The following is an 18,575-nucleotide window of genomic DNA, read 5'->3' as shown; positions in this document are numbered from 1 at the left end:
TCAAGTGAAGCAGAAAGCGTGTTTGAAAAAGCCTGTGTGGTCGGTGCCTTTTATAAGAAGGGCTGGGTGTGTGTCATTTCCTGTGGAAATTCCCTGGGCGTGTCTTAACTGGAAATGATGTGATGGAAATTCCCTGAAAATGATGTTATGTATTACCTGGAAATGATACAATGCTGAAGAGTTTATAAAGTGGGTGGGACTTAGCAAAAGTGGGCGGAGCTTAGCAAAAGTGGGCGGGGCATAGCAAAAAGTGGGCGTGGCTTAACAAAAAGTGGGCGGGGCTTAGTAAAAGGTGGGCGTGGCTTACCAAAAAGTGGGCGGGGTTTTCCAAAAAGTGGACGGAGCTTAACAAAAGGTGGGCAGAGCCTACCAAAAAGTGTGTGGCACTGGAGGCGCTCAAATAAGAACATTGAGGGAGGTTTACCATTTTATCTTAGCTCAGTTAAAATATCTTAATAAAGAACCAAACTCAAACATATTTTTTGTTAATGTATTAGATGGTGAAGAGAGTTGTAGGAGAATTAAATTATTTCCCACGCATAAACAAATATTTGTAGGGTCGTTGTTTGAGTGGGTTATATTCACCAGATGATATTAAGAGTAAAAGGTTAAAAGGTCCATGAGGTCAGAAGGATCACAGGTGTTTAAGTGGTCTAATGAATAAGGATAACATGTCAAAAGGTTAGAAGGTTCGTAAAGAACAGGGTGAGAGAAATAGAGGTCTTTAGGGGCAATGAGGGAGGGAAAGAATTAATATGGAAGTGAATGGGTCAAAGATTAATCTGCCAGATGATATGTAGAAGAAGGATGATAGGTCTATAAGAGAAAACAAATATTTGTAGTGTTTGAGTGGTCTAATGAACAACATTAAGGATAGGTACTACAGACAAAAGGTTCATAAAGATGAGGGTGGGAGAAATAGAGGTGTTTATGATTTTTGAAAAAGACAAGGGGGTAAATGACATTAGATAGGGATTTCCCATGTTAAACGGAGGTGTCCCAGAAGCAACATTATTACACTACTTATATATATATATATATATATATATATATATATATATATATATATATATATATATATATATATATATATATATATATATATATATATATATATATATATATAGACATATATATATATATATATATATATATAGACATATATATATATATATATATATATATATATATATATATATATATATATATATTGTGGTATGCCTGTGGATAAAGAAAGGGTGGTATGTGGTGTTTGCTAGAGGAGGCGAGGAGAAGAAGAGGAGTTCCAGGTGAGAGGAGGGAGAGTTGAAATGATTTATACGGAACGTACCTTCCGATATTGGGTTGATTAAAAAATTGAAAACTAATGAATTCCTCATTTTTGGAGTAATTTACGACACATTGATTAATTTATCAAACACACATAAAAAAAACAGATGCAATCGTCTCCTCAAAACAACCAAAGAGTGCAAAGTGAGTGTAGCAGATGCGTCAACAATCCCATTATGTTCGGAAGTACACCGAGTGTGACATGAGTGCAGTATAAATCATGATGCGACTGTTCAGTGAGTGATGTAAGTATCCCACGGGTTCAGGAGGGTGTGCAGGATTGGTGGGGAACCGTGATTCAGGTTTGCTGAGATGTTTCTGAGGCAGGAGAGCTCATTGCTGATGTTGCATACCCAAAGGGCACACACCGTTACTGCACACTCAGACAATAATGCCATAAAAATAAAACTGTGTGCACAATTAACTATAAACTACACCACAAAATGGATCAACTGTATATAAAATATAAGAAACTCTCGTTGTGTACAACAACAACAACAGGCATTTTAAGGCCATTTTCCCTGCTAGAGCGGGGGTTAGCCTTGCGGTCCCCATGACAATCTTCTCCATTTTGCCCTATTTTCTGCATCTCCCCTTGTTAACCCCCTTGCCCGCATTTCTTCTTCCACCACCTTTAGCCAAGTCTTTCTCGGTCTTCCCCGTCCTCGTTGTGTACGTATGCCATCATTATATCCCGACAGTTACCTACTCAAAAGGGCTAAAAGGATAGCCTATACGTACGCACACTCGCATCTGCCCAATAAGATGTCTAGCCTGGGTTCAAATTCCGACCTAGCTATAAACTGTCATCCCGGTGTTTCACAGACAGGGTAATTCATCAATGTATGTGCTGTCCCTCAGATGGACGTTAAACGGGCGTGCTGTTATTCGTTGGTCGTTGATTATTCGTTGGTTATTCGTTAAAGCATTCGTTGGTCGACGTTAAACTAATTTTATGTTGACTTGCTCTCCTCCATCAATCATAAATAACATTGTATTCTATAATAATGTGGTGCGATTCCCCTCGGTGAAGACCGGGAAATCAAGGAAAGCAAATTGAGCGTTATTTGAGGTGTTATTCAATAGCGGATTTCACTCGACAAGCACGGGCGGCAAAGAAAAGAAGAAGAGGCCAGAAGCTTTTACCTGACGGCCCCGCGTGGCAGCCTTCACCCTGCAAAGTAATAACTCAAACCGAAAACGGAATTCGAATGTACAAAAAGAATAGATTTATTAACGGAACCCGAGAACAATGAAACGCGCCGGTAAATAAATGTCCTAAATCGGGATCCCTCACACCAGACGTCTAAAACAAACACAAGGGAGAACTTACGAAAGGAACCGCGTCGTGTGGGTGTGTGCTGGGCTTAGCTCTAATGGCTGGAGTGTCAGGAATCGTCCTCCGGTTGGCGGGAAGAAAGGCCTCGACGCACCCTTGTTCGCCAGCCCTCAATAAGGCCTCCCACGTGGCCCATCGCGCCCCCCTCCAGGCAGGTCGCGTGAGTGAACGAACGATCTGCAGCTCCCTTCGTTTCGACGACAGGTCACGTCCCGCACACTGTCGCTCGCCAATGTCCAGAACAAAATCAAACGGGGAGATAGACCAGGTCGAGCAGAAGCTGCAAGCGCAAGAACACAAAGGCAGTCCAGGGCAAGAAGAAGGTCCAAGCACAAGAGAGCAAAGGAAGTCCAGGGCAAGAAGAAGGTCCAAGCACAAGAGAGCAAAGGAAGTCCAGGGCAAGTGGAAGGTCCAAGCGCAAGAGAGCAAAGGAAGTCCAGGGCAAGAAGAAGGTCCAAGCACAAGAGAGCAAAGGAAGTCCAGGGAAAGAAGAAGGTCCAAGCACAAGAGAGCAAAGGAAGTCCAGGGCAAGAAGAAGGTCCAAGCGCAAGAGAGCAAAGGAAGTCCAGGGCAAGAAGAAGGTCCAAGCGCAAGAGAGCAAATGAAGTCCAGGGCAAGAAGAAGGTCCAAGCGCAAGAGAGCAAAGGAAGTCCAGGGCAAGAAGAAGGTCCAATCGCAAGAGAGCAAAGGAAGTCCAGGGCAAAAAGAAGGTCCAAGCGCAAGAGGGAAAATGTCGGTCCCTCTCTACTTTTTATCAACCCCTCGTGGCGTCATCTCCCCCTCTCTGCCAATCCCCGCCGGCCAACATCACAGGCCCAACCCTCCACCAATGGCTGCGCCACCTGCCTCTCATGCCATCTGTCGGTGGCCAACCAGTTCGTTGCTTCCTCCTACCAATCAGTGGCCAGCTTCTTGCCCCTGCCTTGACCAATCACAAGCTTCATCCTGCCTCGTCTCCCTATTGGTGGTATCTTGTCCAACGGTATGATCTCCCCATCAAACCCTTCAACCATCCCTTCGCAAGGTGGGCGTGGCCTCAGCCTGCTTGAGCAATGTGTGTCTGCCAAGTCGGGGTTGTGAGCCTAAGTGTGTCATCTGGGTTCCGGACTGAATTAGGGTGTGTGCTAATGGGCCTTTCCTCGTGTCTATGGTGTAGTGCCATAAGGGACAATGGATAGATCACAGGTCTCATGCACAAGGGAATTAGCATAATCCCTACTCTATTTAACACAAGGCCATCCTCGTATGACCACAAAGATACACTTTCGCTGACAAACCGCCTAAACAAACTTATTACATGTGGGGTTCCCTATCACGACAATCGGAGCATGATACCTACACAGATCTACCTGATCTATATATCACTCTACCCCAAAATTCATAACAATAATATGGACTGTTCTTCCTCACATAAAGTACCTGCAGCGATTTACTTTCCCTGTACTGAGGCTGCTTTCACCAACCTCCCCACTAAAGGACGTTCACCACTCATATTATTGGGTGAAGCATGTGTGGTTATAGTACGGTCCTATGAAGAGCTACTGGGGAATTATTTGAGAGAAGAAACTTTTCAGGCACCAACATATGCCCCATCACACTTGGCGTTAAACATCTTTAGCGAGCTCATGTAGGGTTACCATACATCCGGTTTTTCCCAGTCAAGCCCACCTTTTTTTGGTCTTTAATTCTCCGTCCGGACGGGTTTGTTAACATCTAAAAATGTCCGGGCTTTTGCTATTTAAGATTTGGGATACTTTTTTTTTAACCTTATTTAAACAATTTCTGCACATTTTCTTACGGTGATAAAATGCAGTATTGTAATGTTTGGACCAGTTCAGCTTAGTACATGTCTGCACTACTCCGTCATGGCATAATGGACGTGTTCGAATATTGACACTTACACGTCCTCTTCCTATTCTGTCCAATCTTGCAGTGAGAGAGTCCAGTAGCGCTCCCTCTGCGACTCAGTGCCTTTTATGAGTCCGTATCATTATACCGCATACATTTGTTTGATTTTCTTTTGATTTTCTTATTTACAACGTCAAAACAAAAGTGTAAATTCGACGCAGAACTAAAGACAATTTCCCGTGTTATCGAAGTGGTTGAGAAGAATTGGGAGCCAAGTGCTTGGTATGTAGAGCTGCTACGTACGCCTCTGTAGCAAATAAAGGTGCTACTGATTTACAATCGCATATGGTCATGGACAAGCACAAGAAAGTAGTTCGAGGAGAGAGCTCATCATCCTCATCTTACTATAATTCACCAATTGACAGTCCGTCTGTCTGTCCGTCCGTCTGTTCCCAGGTACTGCAAAAACGGCTGAACCGATCGCAACGAAATTTTGGGTGGGTAATCCTGGGACCACCTGGAGTAAAATAGGCTATATTGTTTTCCCAATATTTCCAATTTTCCAATTTTTCAATTTTCCAGTTTTTCCAAACACGATGGAATAATATTTACCGATATGAACAGTGATGTGGCTTTTATTGAAATTCTACAAATACTGTTTAGATTTTGATGATTTGCGTGTGATATGATTTAACGGATGTTTATATAAATCATTTAAAATATTTAAAAAAGCCTTCAATTTCTGATATTTTGCCTTTTCATTTGGACCTCCCAATTGAAGCCCTGCCTGTAGGGCAAGTACCGTTGCTAGTTAGCAAAATTGAACGACTGTGAAAGGAAAGGACCCACTACATGTAAATAGGTAACAATAAAATGTGAGTAATTATAACATTGCTTTTTGGGGCCATAATACCTGTCATTATTTATAAATACTCAATGTAGATGACATGTAGTACACACTACACAGTATATATAAACACATTAATACATGAGTTGGTAGATACTAATAGCCCCCCCTCCCCTCCCTCTCTTTTTATTTGTCCTATGTGTCCTCTTTTTTGAAATTTTAACATGCTAACCCCAGCTCATGTGTCATTAAAAAAGACAATTTATAACTACATGTACCATTTTCTGTCCATTCAGAAGGAGAGTAACCGTGGAGAGGGGACAGCTCGAGCTCTCTGTCAGCAGATGGCCCATAGAAGGAGCTGCAAGCGATGAACGTAGTCTTGGCAGCGAATAGGCCGTCACGTGATATGACCCAAAGGTCATCTAAGACACACAGACAGTCCAGATATTAAGAGATGAATTAAATACAAAGAAGAAAGTGGCTCAATGGTATTTTTGAGAATGGGCATTCGAGGTTAAGAAACGAGGGTGGACGTTTTGGTGAGGTTAAGAAGAGTGGGATTTGGAAGTGGAAATGCATCCCAGGGGAGGAAGAAAGGATGGACATTACAGGGTGGGGAAAGGGTGCATTTGTCAGGTAGGATCAAATTTATCCCAAGTAATCAAAATGATGTCATCAAAGGGCTCAACGAAGATGCACATAAACTGACCCTTGTTGTAAGCAGAGTGTGGTAGTCGAGCACTGAGATGCAAGAACAACAACTTTTTTATTGGTTCTTCTTTCCAACCACGTCTTTCTCTGTGCCTGCGGAAAAACGTCATCATTCCTTCTTTGTACTTGTTTTAAATAGAAAATACAGCTAGTAATTGTCACATCAATTCCTAACAACTAAGCTGTAGTTTTATTACTTAGCTCGGAAATTTTGAATACAAATCTATCTGTTGGGGGAGGAATACAAGGGAAGTGCCAGCCAAGCAGGGGGTTGCCCAGGCTGCCAAGCAAACAATAATTAGCAAAACATCTTGTTTTTCATATATATAAGATCACAAACAGGTGTAACACTGGAACAGCACTCGGTCTAGCCAGGCTGAACAGCTTACATTTTGTATCCCTCTGATAGGCCGGATCTGGATCCAGACTTTAACCAAAATGGAATTGGCTTGTTCTTGTCACCTCACCAATTCATCCACCAAGGTTTGCCACAACCTGTCCAGAACCCTTTGAAATATCGTGCTATATATCGTTTCTGGCCCTATCTCTCAAAGGTGAAGCATTATTAAACAAATTATAGTATCCGGATCTGGATATGCACCAAATTCGAATCAGTTCATCCCTGTCACAAAGCCAACCTTCTTCCTCTTCCCATCTTCCCTTTCTAAGGGGTGAGGTCAAATGGTACCAAGCACTGCCTTGACCATGATACTCCTCCACTCCCCTCTGTCCTAGGGCAACTCTCTCCACCCTCCACCACCCCACCATACTGATATCCCTCTTCACACAATCCTCCCATCTCAACCGTGGTCTACCTCTTTTCCCTCCACCTTGCTACATCAACCGATCCAATATCTTTGCCATTCTCTCTTCCCCCCCATCCGCACCAAGTGCCCAGCCCAACTCAGCCGGCATTTCATCAATCTCCCCCGTCAAGCTCATCTGCACACCAATCTCCTCCCTCAGTTCATCCATCCTCCTTCTATCCACCCTCTTCACTTCTGCAATCATCCTGACCCAGTTTGTTCTCACAGACCTGCAGCCTCTGTCGTTGTCTCTCTGTCAGTACAACTGTCTCGAGACAGTAAAGGTAGGCCGGTTCACCAGATATCGTCTGAATCAGTCCATAATTTTTTGAGATATCATGCTCACAGACAGAAAGACAAATGAGATACTAAATGGAATGAGGTAAAATGCCCCCCATGTCCATAAACTCAACAAATAAACTTGCGTCTAAACAACAGGGAAAAATGGTCGGTGTAAGCCAATACATATAGGTAGGGATAACAAGAACTCACCTGTGGAAAAGGTGGCAGTCCTTGTACAAAACGACACTGCCAGATTGGAACACGGACGACGAAGCACGTTGGCCTGGAGTTGCTTGAGTCGAGCCAAGTTGAGAGCGTAGATTACGATGATAACAATGTGCAGCATCCAACAGAAGCAGGTTGAGATGCTCTGGGTATAGTCATTGCCAGAAAACGAAAATGAACACTCAATAACTGGAAACAGGTGATAGACATAAAGTCATCCCCGAAGTAATGAGAAGCTGAACGATGTAGCACATCATGTATTTACACAGAAACAATATGAAAGAATGACACTTAATTTGTGTTTTCAACTCAAAAATCCCCAAATCCCCCTTTTGGGTGAAATGGCCATCAAAAAGGAAACCAGGGGAATGAAAACCTTTATATATATATATATATATATGTGAAGTACATTTGCTCATGAGATGCCACACACACACACACATGGACATACAGACGAACATGTACGACACAACACAAGACTGTTAGATGAGACAAACAGCCAATGAGCTTGGGGGAAGTGCCGTCACTTCCTGGGGTACTCTGGTACTGGCGATGCAACAACAATGGCGCTGCCTCTCTCACCGCACTCAGTGGAGCATTTCCTAAGGAGGAATTCCCTCCTCCCAATGGATGCCAAACTATGGGGATTGTCCATGCACTTATCCTTTTAAATGCTGAACATCAAGCAAGGAAATATCATGAACCATTTTCAATGTCTTTGGTATTACTCGGCCAGTGTTTGAACCACCGACCTCTACGACTCAGAGTGGACGCTCTAACCATTGTTACGGATTCGGCACTTCCGTTGTTGTGGTTTTCACCCACTTGACATATTTCTGATATTATGTACTCTTATTATCTTCAAAAGGTTTATTGTTCATGAATAGTTATCAAAAGTTAAAAAGGTTACCTTTAAAGGATACAGGACACCGAACCGGAAGACGCGGAGAAAGAAGAGGGAGAGGCGTGGCGAGAACAGTCGGAGAAGACGCGTGACGTCGAGCTCCGTAGCGAGCGTTGCCTAACGAAGGTCGCGAGGGAATTTTGAGTTCCTTGAAAGGACATCCGGCGATAGGTATTATCGCTGGGATTGAGAAATCTGCGTAGTCAGGTTTAGGCGTTGAGATTCGGAAGAATCCTCGCTTGGTCGCTTCGCCTCAAGTAAGAGCCATCAGCCATTTTGACCCTCGCGCTTCGCTCACCGAAAAAGGTTTTTGCTACGCATCAGCTTTTCTCACCATCCTGTCGTCTATCGGGGATGTGTGTGCACAAACGCGGCGTTTGAGGATTACGTTGCGGTTCGCTGATTGAACTGTGAACGTGTACGTCTGGAGGGGGCCTTTGGGACTTCCCATCCCGCTGCCAGTTTACCTTTGGTTTGGACCACGTGACTGTCTACGCTTTGCCTACGCCTCATTACTCGCCTCATCATCTCATCACTATCACCTTTGAGTTATAGAGACATTAGGAGTGTTTTTTTTCACTCACTTGGAACACAGTGAGTCATCTGACTTTAGCTGATGGTACCATCATAAGATGTATGAAGTGTACTTTTGATTGCTATGGGTCGTACCATTATTCTGGTGTGATTTTCAATACAATATTTGTTTGTTTATAATCATTGGTGTGGTTTCACTATTGATTTCTAACACAGAGTAACATATTTTTCTGCCGTGGCTCCTCTCGGGGCTCGGAGGTACATCGTGACCAGGGGGTCGGGGAGGAGCACGTAACACCATTACACCACCGAGTCTAATTTACCCGAGTCCGGCTTTGCCTTTTCAGTATATCCTGGTAATGAACAACAACACAACAACAACAGCATTTTAAGGCCATTTTCCCTGCTGGAGCGGGGGTTAGCCTTGCGGGCCCCATGACAATCTTCTCCATTTTGCCCCATTTTCTACATCTCCCCTTCTACATCTTCTACATCTTCTACATCTTGATAATGGACAATCAGTGAAATTGTGACAGCGGTATGGTGAGTGACTGGGGGCCATCTAATCAACTTCCCGATCACAGCAGTCTGGTATTCAGCTGTGCAGTTGATGCTAAGTATCAGATACAGTCGGATGGGGAAAGAATCATCAATAATGGTGAAGATGATGATGATGATGATGATGATGATGATGATGATGATGGCCACTCCTTTTTGCATCGTGATGACGCATAGGGCTGCCGAAGCAGTTTCCTTGACTATTGGGCACAACTATTGGGCACAACTATTGAGCACAACTATTGAGCACAACTATTGGGCACAAGCCTGGACGGGTAGCCACTCCGACGCAGGACACCCGAATGGCTAATTCATCCCAGCAAGCTGGTACTCAATTTGCCGACCTCGGAAGGATGACAGGCTGAGTCAACCCCACCTGGTGTTAATTCAACTTGACAGGGGCTTGAACTCAGGACCTTGCGATCTCAAGCCAGCAGCCTTAAACGTTAAGCCAACACGAGGCTTCAATGGTGAAGTTGAAAGAGTCAGTTATTCACCTACCAGTAATAGCGAGGGAAAGTGCATTTCGATATGAAGAGACTGAAGTAAAGGAGAGGGGGATGGAATATTCCCGCAATGCTGAACCTCGAGATGCAGCAAGCGCAACCCCTGATATTGGAAAACACAGCTCACTCCTAAAAGTCCGACTGCCTTCGCTTCTTCCTCTTCCTCTTTGTGAATCACCCACGCATGCCCGCAAACCAGCCCGACCTCGTCGCAAATCTCCACCAACGCTCTGCAGCTTCTGGCATCCGACCAATGGTGTGAGACCTAGTCGTCGCCTTAGGCCACCGGGTCTTCTCGTTTCTCTTCTTATCAAGTCCTTTTTGGCCTCCTCAACCTCCATCTCCATGTGCCATGGAACTTCAAAATGTTCTTGCGGCGATGGCGATGCAGTGGTTACCCCTGTGAGTGTGCTGTACTCATTCTCCTCACCCATATCAATGATTCGAGATTTCCGAAAGGCCATAGGTGGGGTCTGCTTGACTGTTTTCATCAGGCCAGGTTCTCGTTTAGACCCGGTAATCATTTCTTTACTCATACTTGTCTTAGTAATCGTTCCTTCAGGAGTTTTCTTGTTTCCAATGATTAAACCCAAGTGTTTGTCATCTAGTAAAAACCTCCCTGTCTCTAAGGTCTTTTGCTTGAGTGCCGCAGGTCTCGTATTGTCTCGTAAAGTCCATTGTTCATGGCAATCATCCACGTTGCACTTTGAGAAAACACTTTCTGTTTCTGAATTAAAGTCTTGTTCATTCTGGTTTGCCACTTCTAAATTCTGTTTCTTGACGAGTCTCGATTCCTTTACGTTTCGGTTAAATTCTCCTATTTCAAATGTAACATCCTCGCAAGGTTTCTGGTACTTAGACCAACGACTTGATTTACAAACTGGTCTCGAGGCTATGGGTACCAGGGGAAGAATCTTATCACCATCTCTGACTTCAAATGGAGCAGGAGTGGAGCTCGAGTCAGTTTGGAGAGGATGAAAGTCCGGGTTAGAAGTCACATGGTGGCCGAGCTGGGTAGAGTTAACAGCAGGAAGTGTGGGAACATCACAGAAATCTTCCTCTCTTCTTGGTGGCTGTAGAGATGTAAAATCTTCATCAAAGTCTGCAGCCTAAATGTAAGAGAGATACAATTTTGCAGTTAAAAATAAACATTTATAGTGGAAAATAAGAACTACTCTTACTACCTCATTAGCGGCCTCAATTACTCCCACTCTCTTGTGGGGTCGGCTTGGGAAAATATTTGGCTTAAGTCTTCCACAAACTGGATGGGCAGGTATCGCGTTCAACTGAAGGAGGCAGAAATTTGCAGTTTGTTCAGAGTGATGGCGATAACTCGCCGACTCTTCAGGAAGAACACAATGGGCATGTTTAGCATTGACCCACTAATGTTGGCACATGTGAAGCCCCTTTTAACATTCATCCTATGGATGGTAAACACATACCCATGTTAGACAGCTCAGAGGTGATTGTGCATATATATATATATATATAGGCTATCCTGACAGCCCAAAACACACGCACACGCACACACACACACACACACACACACACACACACACACACACACACACACACACACACACACACCTTAGAAATCTATTACAACCAAACTGAGAAATTCCTTGTCTGCCTCACTTGTCTGTGTACGACAGGAAAAGTCAAGTGATACAGTTACAGACAGCTTGTACTGTACAAACACTCGAGCAGTGTTGAGATTTGGAATGTTCAAACTTCACGTACCACTTCAGAATGGCTCACTCATCCATGATAACTTCTTACCGCAGCATCCTGCATGCACCGCAGAGCAAATAGTTCCTCAGAGACCATCGGATCGTCATTTGTGTGTGTCATCACACCAAAACTCCTTCTTGGAGCAGTGTGCTGTGAAAAACATTCTGTAGAACAGAAAATAGAATGTTGAACTGTAAGTCTAAGATCAGACGTTTGATATTGTTGTGGAAATGACTCCTGCTGGGTTAAAGATGTTTAATATAGTGTAGTTATTTCCTTAAGGAGTGTCTCAGCATAAACATAAAAGTAATTAAATGTGACATTAGATATGCGTCGCTTACGTAATAGTTATACACCATCAACCTATCCTAACGTGTCTAACATTATCAACCCATTTCACCTCCTTTTTAATGTTTATACCTCTGTTATCTATCATTTATGTGTCGTCTATTTTCGCCATGAGAGGCCCAAGCAACAAGTTTAGGCGGTAAAATGAACTTTGTCGTCGTAACGGGGCTATGATGGTTTGGAGCTCAGGGTGAGAGGTCCCTCCACTCACCAGCCCAAATGGTGGCCAAATGTGAGTGAGAGGGGTGGGACATGGAGCGTCGCCATATAAAAGGTGTGCCCAAGGAATATCGGGGCGGAGAATCAGGGTAACGTGCAGCCAAGGGCTGCGTCGCCACGAAGCTCCCGGAGCAGAAGCGAGTGCCAAGCTAAGCCGCACCCACCCAGCCAGAGTCATGCCTTCCCTGTTCTCCTCACAGGCAGCCCAGAGGTCATTTGGGGTTCAAGCAAGACCAGTTTGAGGAACTTTGCAGGTCTGAGGATCGTTTGTTCTGTCCTGTCTGACCCCAGCTCTGTCTCTCTTACATGGTATGAATGTGGGCTTAGTTAAGGCAACATATAATTAAGAAATCCCACTCATTCGTTGGAGTCATGGGTGCTTATGATCGGTAGTGGGTTAAAGGATTGCTATTATTGATGGTATTGCTTCTTTTATATTCATTTCCCCGTACGATCATTGTTTCTTTATTAAATATACCTGGTTTCAGGGATTAATTCTGGCTATGGTGGCTGCTTCATTTGGTGGTTTAGAGACCCTTTGAGGGATTCATTGGTTGCGGTCTACACCGCTTGTAGGACCGCATCATGTGGCTTAGGTTGCTCGGCCTAGATTAAGCTCTCGTCACGTGACACTGAACCACTTTGGGCCTTGCAATTTGCATGTTATAGTGGCTTTTAGACACGTGATCCGACGAGGATGTCTTCAAAGCGGTCCAACGTTGTGGACACTTTGACACAACCACCTGGATTTGAACCGGAATGGACCGACCATCTTTCTGAGCTCAAATATATTTTCCGAGTCCATCTTTCTTTGCTCAAATATCAATGATTATCCAAACGTAGATGGACATCCAGTTTCTTCATATCTACATTAATACTCCAAATGTTTTGAGAGATGTCCAGCCTTACATTGTGAAAGTTTTCAATTCCCCTCAAAATGCCCTTGCACGCCTCTTAAACGTGCAAAACATTCGTTCATGCTTCGAAATATATTTAATTCATCCAGTCTTTTTTCATTCTCTAGAGTCTAGACAATCCTACATTTCCTGTAGTCCTACAAAAAATATGAAGAGCTCTTCAAACTCCTAAAACACTCAAAGGTGTCAAACATTGCCATTAAATCTGGCTCCTGTTCCACTGCACATCTGTGGACATTCACTGCACACCTTACCTCCTTCTCTGGCATGAAATTCCGAATGGATTCTGCCAACATCATCAGCAAATACATCCTCAACGGATGCTATCGGCCTCGTTCCACCATTCTCAATGTCCTCTCTTGGTTCTTCAAACGAATGGTTTTTCATATCGTCGATCGCTTCGCAGACAATCTTTTCAACCTTTTCCTCAATCGCATCCAAGGCCAATAACTCGAGGTTATCCAAATCAGCCCATTTTTGATCTATTTCACAATCGTCGTCAAATTTGTCATCCGCAGTCTGCCCTGGGTTTGAGCAGCCATCGATGTCATTCTCATTTGTCACTTTTTTCAGTTGAAGTGACGTTTTTTTCACCTCCGTTTTCTCACATTTGTAATTGTCACCATTATCCACGTTCTTCAGCTTGTTTTGCTGAACCATTTTCCACATATTCATGCCTCCACCAAGCTGAATGTCATCTGCCGATTCCTCCAACTTTTCTGTTTTTACGTTCTTTCCCCATTGGTCTCTATCTTGTTTATCCTGCGGTACATTATGTAGTCTGTCCATCATTTCTGATTCCTTCTGAATTTCAGCTTTGACATTCTCTCTCAAGTTCTGGGATTTTCCAATGACTTGTTTCTCATCAAATCCATCTTCTGAACCTAAACCCTTTGCCTCCTTAAACAGCGAATCAAATCGATAGGATACACCAGTGGCTGCCTGTGAATTGGGAGCACCAAGTGAAAGGTCAAGATCGCTAGAGAGGTCAAAATCACTGTTCAAGCTTAAGCTTCCAAACTCTACACCATTGTCAAAACCATTTCTATTTAACTTGACTTCTTTCCCAGACTTCCATTCTACTTTTCTTTGGATTCCATAGCTAAAGGAACCTGTATCTTGTTTCGAGGAATTATGTCTCAAATCAGAATTTTCACAGCCAGTGACAAATGGTTTGTGAAGATCCAGACTTGATCCAGAAGAGACTGCCGTATTGGTTTGTAACTCTGAGTATCGAGGTTCAAGCAGAGCCAAAATCTCAGCTCGATTACGTCGAAGATCACACGGAAGTCCAGCTGAGTACTTCACAGGCCCCTCCGATCGATCGTTCTGCTCCGATTTTGCATCTGGCCGAGGAAGGAGACCAACAGAGGAAGAAGGAGAAAGACGAGGTGGTTGCTTGGAGTAGACTTGCCTTGGAGGTTGAAATATCTGAGGAAAAAAAGACAAAATAAATATCATCATACATCAATCACAAAGCTACAACAGTAGCACTTCACAAATTTCAGCTACGGTGTACTTTCCATTATGCACCCTGCTATAGCTATCCACCAGAGTTTTAAAAGAAACCCAAAGAAAATTTTGAAGTGTATAACTAGAAATAAAGAACTTTTGGAAGAACTTTCGGGAACTGAGTGGCATGCTGATGAGGAGGGGAGTGTCGTTGAAGCTGAAGGGAAAGCGGAGCGAGACATGGGTCATGAACGCGGAGCAGCAACGAAGGCTGGAAAGGGTGGAAATGCGAATGGTTCGGTGGACGTGCAGAGTATCGTTGAGAGAGAGGAAGACAAATGATGAATTGCGAAAGATGATGGGAATAGAGCCTGTGATTGATGCTGTGAAGAGGAACAGGTTGAGATGGTTTGGTCATGTGTTGAGGAAGGATGAAAGTGACTGGTTGAGAAGAGTGATGGAAATAAATGTAGAAGGAAGTAGAGGACGGGGAAGACCGAGAAAGACTTGGCTAAAGATGGTGGAAGAAGAAATGCGGGCAAGGGGGTTAACAAGGAGAGATGCAGAAAATAGGGCAAAATGGAGAAGATTGTCATGGGGACCGCAAGGCTAACCCCCGCTCTAGCAGGGAAAATGGCCTTAAAATGCATGTTGTTGTTGTTGTTGTTGTATAACTAGAAATAAAAACAGATGAGATTAAAGAACCAGGAAACAAATTCTACCTGGGAAGTGGGCACTTGTTTCTGACCGCATTGATTGGTTGTTATCTTGGTCATATCACTGGTTGTGCAAGGCGAGAGTGGAGGCTCTGATAATCGCTCTTCTTCCAAGGTTACTAGAAAGCGATCGCTCTCAAGCTCTGAGCCAATTGTCAGCTGGGAAAGAAAGAAAGAAATAGTTGGTCAAGTATTACCATCATAATAATTTAAAATTACAATACCTTATTCTTAAGCAAGATTTCATTAAAGCAAAATGTTTGTCAAAAGTATCAAATGTAGTAAAATTATTTTATTTAATTATACTTTTAACGACTGAATAGATCAATTTATTTTTTCAGATTGTTCATCAACCTTCTCATTGTGTTATTCTCCAGGATAAGTAAAAACTTCTTTGTGAGCTTTAGATGATGTATGAAGAATATGAAACAAGTCGATGATGCGTGACTTTCGAGATAACGTATGAATACTAAACAAGGCCGTTTGCGCATGCGCTGTGTGTGTGCGCATGTATGTATGTGTATATGTATACATATACACATACAAGGAAGCACTTCATTTGAAACGGTTGATAAGGAACGGCTGACTTGGTAAGCGTTAGCAAGCTGCTTTGGAACCGAACTCACAGTGCGGTAATCCTCATCCTGATGAAGCAGCACTTACATGGTAGAAGGAAGATAAGATTCATTGTGGTTCCAAACAGGGGATTTATTTTACACCTGTTACCTCAGTGTTGTCGTGTGTGTGTGTGTGTGTGTGTGTGTGTGTGTGTGTGTGTGTGTGTGTGTGTGTGTGTGTGTGTATGTGTGTGTGTGTGTGTGTGTGTGTGTGTGTGTGTGTATGTCTGTGTGTGTGTCTCGTGTCTGTCTCGTGTCTGTCTCCCTTCCTTTCTCCCTCTTGCTCTCTCTCCCTCTTCCACCATCCCACTCTCTCTGTGCTAATAAACCTTTTGTTCACAAAAACCTGTACGTGGTCATGTGACGTATGGGATTTGCCATTAAGCATGACTGAATTGGCTTTACAAATCTGGTAACGGGCCGATTGGAAAACACGTATTTAATGCGCATGTGGTGCCATTCAAAACGTAACGCTATTTTTTTAGGGAGGCACGTACAGGCTTGAACCTTACTAAGATTTTAACCCTTGACCCAAACAAAGCCAAAGGAAATCTGATGCAACAAAGTCGGCCAGTTATAATCAGCAGAGGCTTATACAGCCTAATGTGTTAGGCCCACCAAGAAACAAAATGGCCACCGAGTCAAGCGACAGATGTGGTTGTGGTCCGGCAGCTGTCTGACCAATGGGTGCACATTTTAAAAATCGACCCACAAAAAGAGGACCCCAACAACAACAACAACAACAACAACAACGCAAAGCTCTTGTAGACCTGCGACATGGTGCAGGTAAAAATGATCTCACTCCTCTGTGCGCATATGCAGCCGGGACGAGTTTCTGTACAATTTACCTTATTCAGAGCCAAACTGCAGGTAAACTGCTAAACTGCAGGTCGTGTTCCGATTCATATTCTAGTGTTCAAAATATAAAATTCAATTGAAATTAAGCAGTTCCTCGATCTTCGAATTACACCTGTAGACAGACCGACAGACAAAGTGACCCAATTGCTTAACCGCACTTTTCGCTTCGTGTGCGTTGGGTGATTATGAGAAAATGTGGCTAGAGCGGGAATGTCGGTTAAAATCATACAAACAGAGCTAGCCTAATGATCAAATTCAAGGCCAAGGGCAGCAAACATATATCAGGGACAATCCAAAAAAAAAATTCAATTATGATACCTGAGAGGGTTTGACATGGAGTGTATCAAGTTGACAGCTTCTGGAATCAAGGAGGACAGCCTGGTACACGAAAAGGAATACGATATCATTATCTCTTCCCATACTTATACCACATTGTCTATCTCAGAAATATCCATACCCTCTTCCTTCATTATTCAACAGGAGAAGAGAATATGGATGACAGATGTGGGGGTGTGGTTAAGACAATAAGACATGCTCCTGTCATTATGTGAGAAACACAAGAGCATGATGCACTGATTTTATAAAGATAGTGGCATTAAGGACTACGATATGAACACGTAAACTATACATCATTCAAGCAACATGGCGGTGTACTCCCATCTCAACGTCTTGGAGGATCTGTTTGGTCCCAGATTTGGATCAATCTGATTCAGGAAGGGAGTTATGTATGGCCAAGGATATGGTCCTGACCTCTTGGTTGAGATTGCTGAAAGAGAAGTGGCAGCAGGTCCAGAGTTGAGGAACCAGAAATGAATAAAAACTGATATGTAGAGATCAGACTGTTTGAAAACAGGAAATACTGAATAGCAGATAGAGGGGAGCAATAATGGCAGAGCAAGAACAAGGGTACTGATGCCATGTGGGCCCCATCGCGAAAGCCAGGTCGAGGCCGGACAGAACACCCTCTACCTTCTTGGCTGTCCAGTAGACAGTGGGTACGAGAGGGTAGATGTGGACAGAACGGAATGGGTCGAGTACAAGAGATTGGAAAGCAAACACAAAGTTGAAACATTCTGCATTATCTTGAGCAAAGTAAGCTTTGATGCCTTTTGGATGATGGCGGGGATGGAAGGGAAGCAAATTCACCAGAGAAGGGCTTGACAAGGCACCACCATGACCTCGAGGATGGTTGGAGAGTGTAGCCTTGAGGCTTGAGAGATGGTATCTCCCACACGGAGTCAATATCAGGTGTTGTGGAGATGGTGGTCCAATCCTTTTGTAAGAGGGCAGATTTTTAATGTTTGTGGCCTGTGCAAACAGCGATATTCTGCGTCATTGAGGTTGCTCCCTTTCAATAGCCAGAGAGATACGAGTCTTGACAAGAAAATTATCATAAAAGCCAACAGGGCTGAAGATGAACAAGAGATATCGGATATCGGATGGAAAGTTAGTCATTACTAGGTCCAGCATGGAGAACGTACCAGTAGTAGAAATCCGGGTTGGGAAGTTTGCTGCAAAGAACAGATTCACAGAAGACCTTTGCTGTTTGTTGCAGACCTGACACCCCACCAGCTAGTCTGGTGGCAGTTGAAGCCACGATAGATCATGAGGAACAGCAAGTTAGGATGGATGCACGGGTGTACAAGCAACCTTTTTTTTTGGATGGCGGCTACAGATTTGCCCGAATGGTGGTTATGTTGCCCGAAGGTACACTTCACTGCCATGCAGATGTACTCCGGGAAGTCGTGTGACCTCCCTCAATTCCCGTGTGGCTGTGTTACTCATCTGCCTGTCCATCTGTGAGAGGTGTGTGTGTGTGTGTGTG

At 43.7% G+C, this 18,575-nt stretch overlaps 1 protein-coding gene across 1 annotated transcript in view; it reads right to left on the bottom strand.

Moving 5' to 3' along the window:
* Positions 1-18,575, bottom strand: part of ZGRF1 (zinc finger GRF-type containing 1) — a 69,469-nt gene that overhangs the window by 38,699 nt on the left and 12,195 nt on the right. Inside the window, exons 3-11 of the mRNA XM_068111246.2 lie at positions 17,069-17,128; positions 15,282-15,434; positions 13,362-14,538; positions 11,672-11,787; positions 9,888-11,001; positions 7,376-7,535; positions 6,076-6,170; positions 5,642-5,788; positions 1,588-1,702 (exon numbers count right to left, since the gene is read on the bottom strand). Coding sequence (XP_067967347.2) covers positions 1,588-1,702; positions 5,642-5,788; positions 6,076-6,170; positions 7,376-7,535; positions 9,888-11,001; positions 11,672-11,787; positions 13,362-14,538; positions 15,282-15,434; positions 17,069-17,128 — 3,137 coding nt within the window. The remainder of the gene's footprint in view (positions 1-1,587; positions 1,703-5,641; positions 5,789-6,075; positions 6,171-7,375; positions 7,536-9,887; positions 11,002-11,671; positions 11,788-13,361; positions 14,539-15,281; positions 15,435-17,068; positions 17,129-18,575) is intronic.

Source organism: Myxine glutinosa, chromosome 3, assembly GCF_964187855.1.
Source record: "Myxine glutinosa chromosome 3, kmMyxGlut1.1, whole genome shotgun sequence".
Taxonomy (NCBI): domain Eukaryota; kingdom Metazoa; phylum Chordata; class Myxini; order Myxiniformes; family Myxinidae; genus Myxine; species Myxine glutinosa.
The sequence above is the reverse complement of the archived record's forward strand: the minus strand, read 5'-3'. Positions and strand labels throughout refer to the sequence as shown.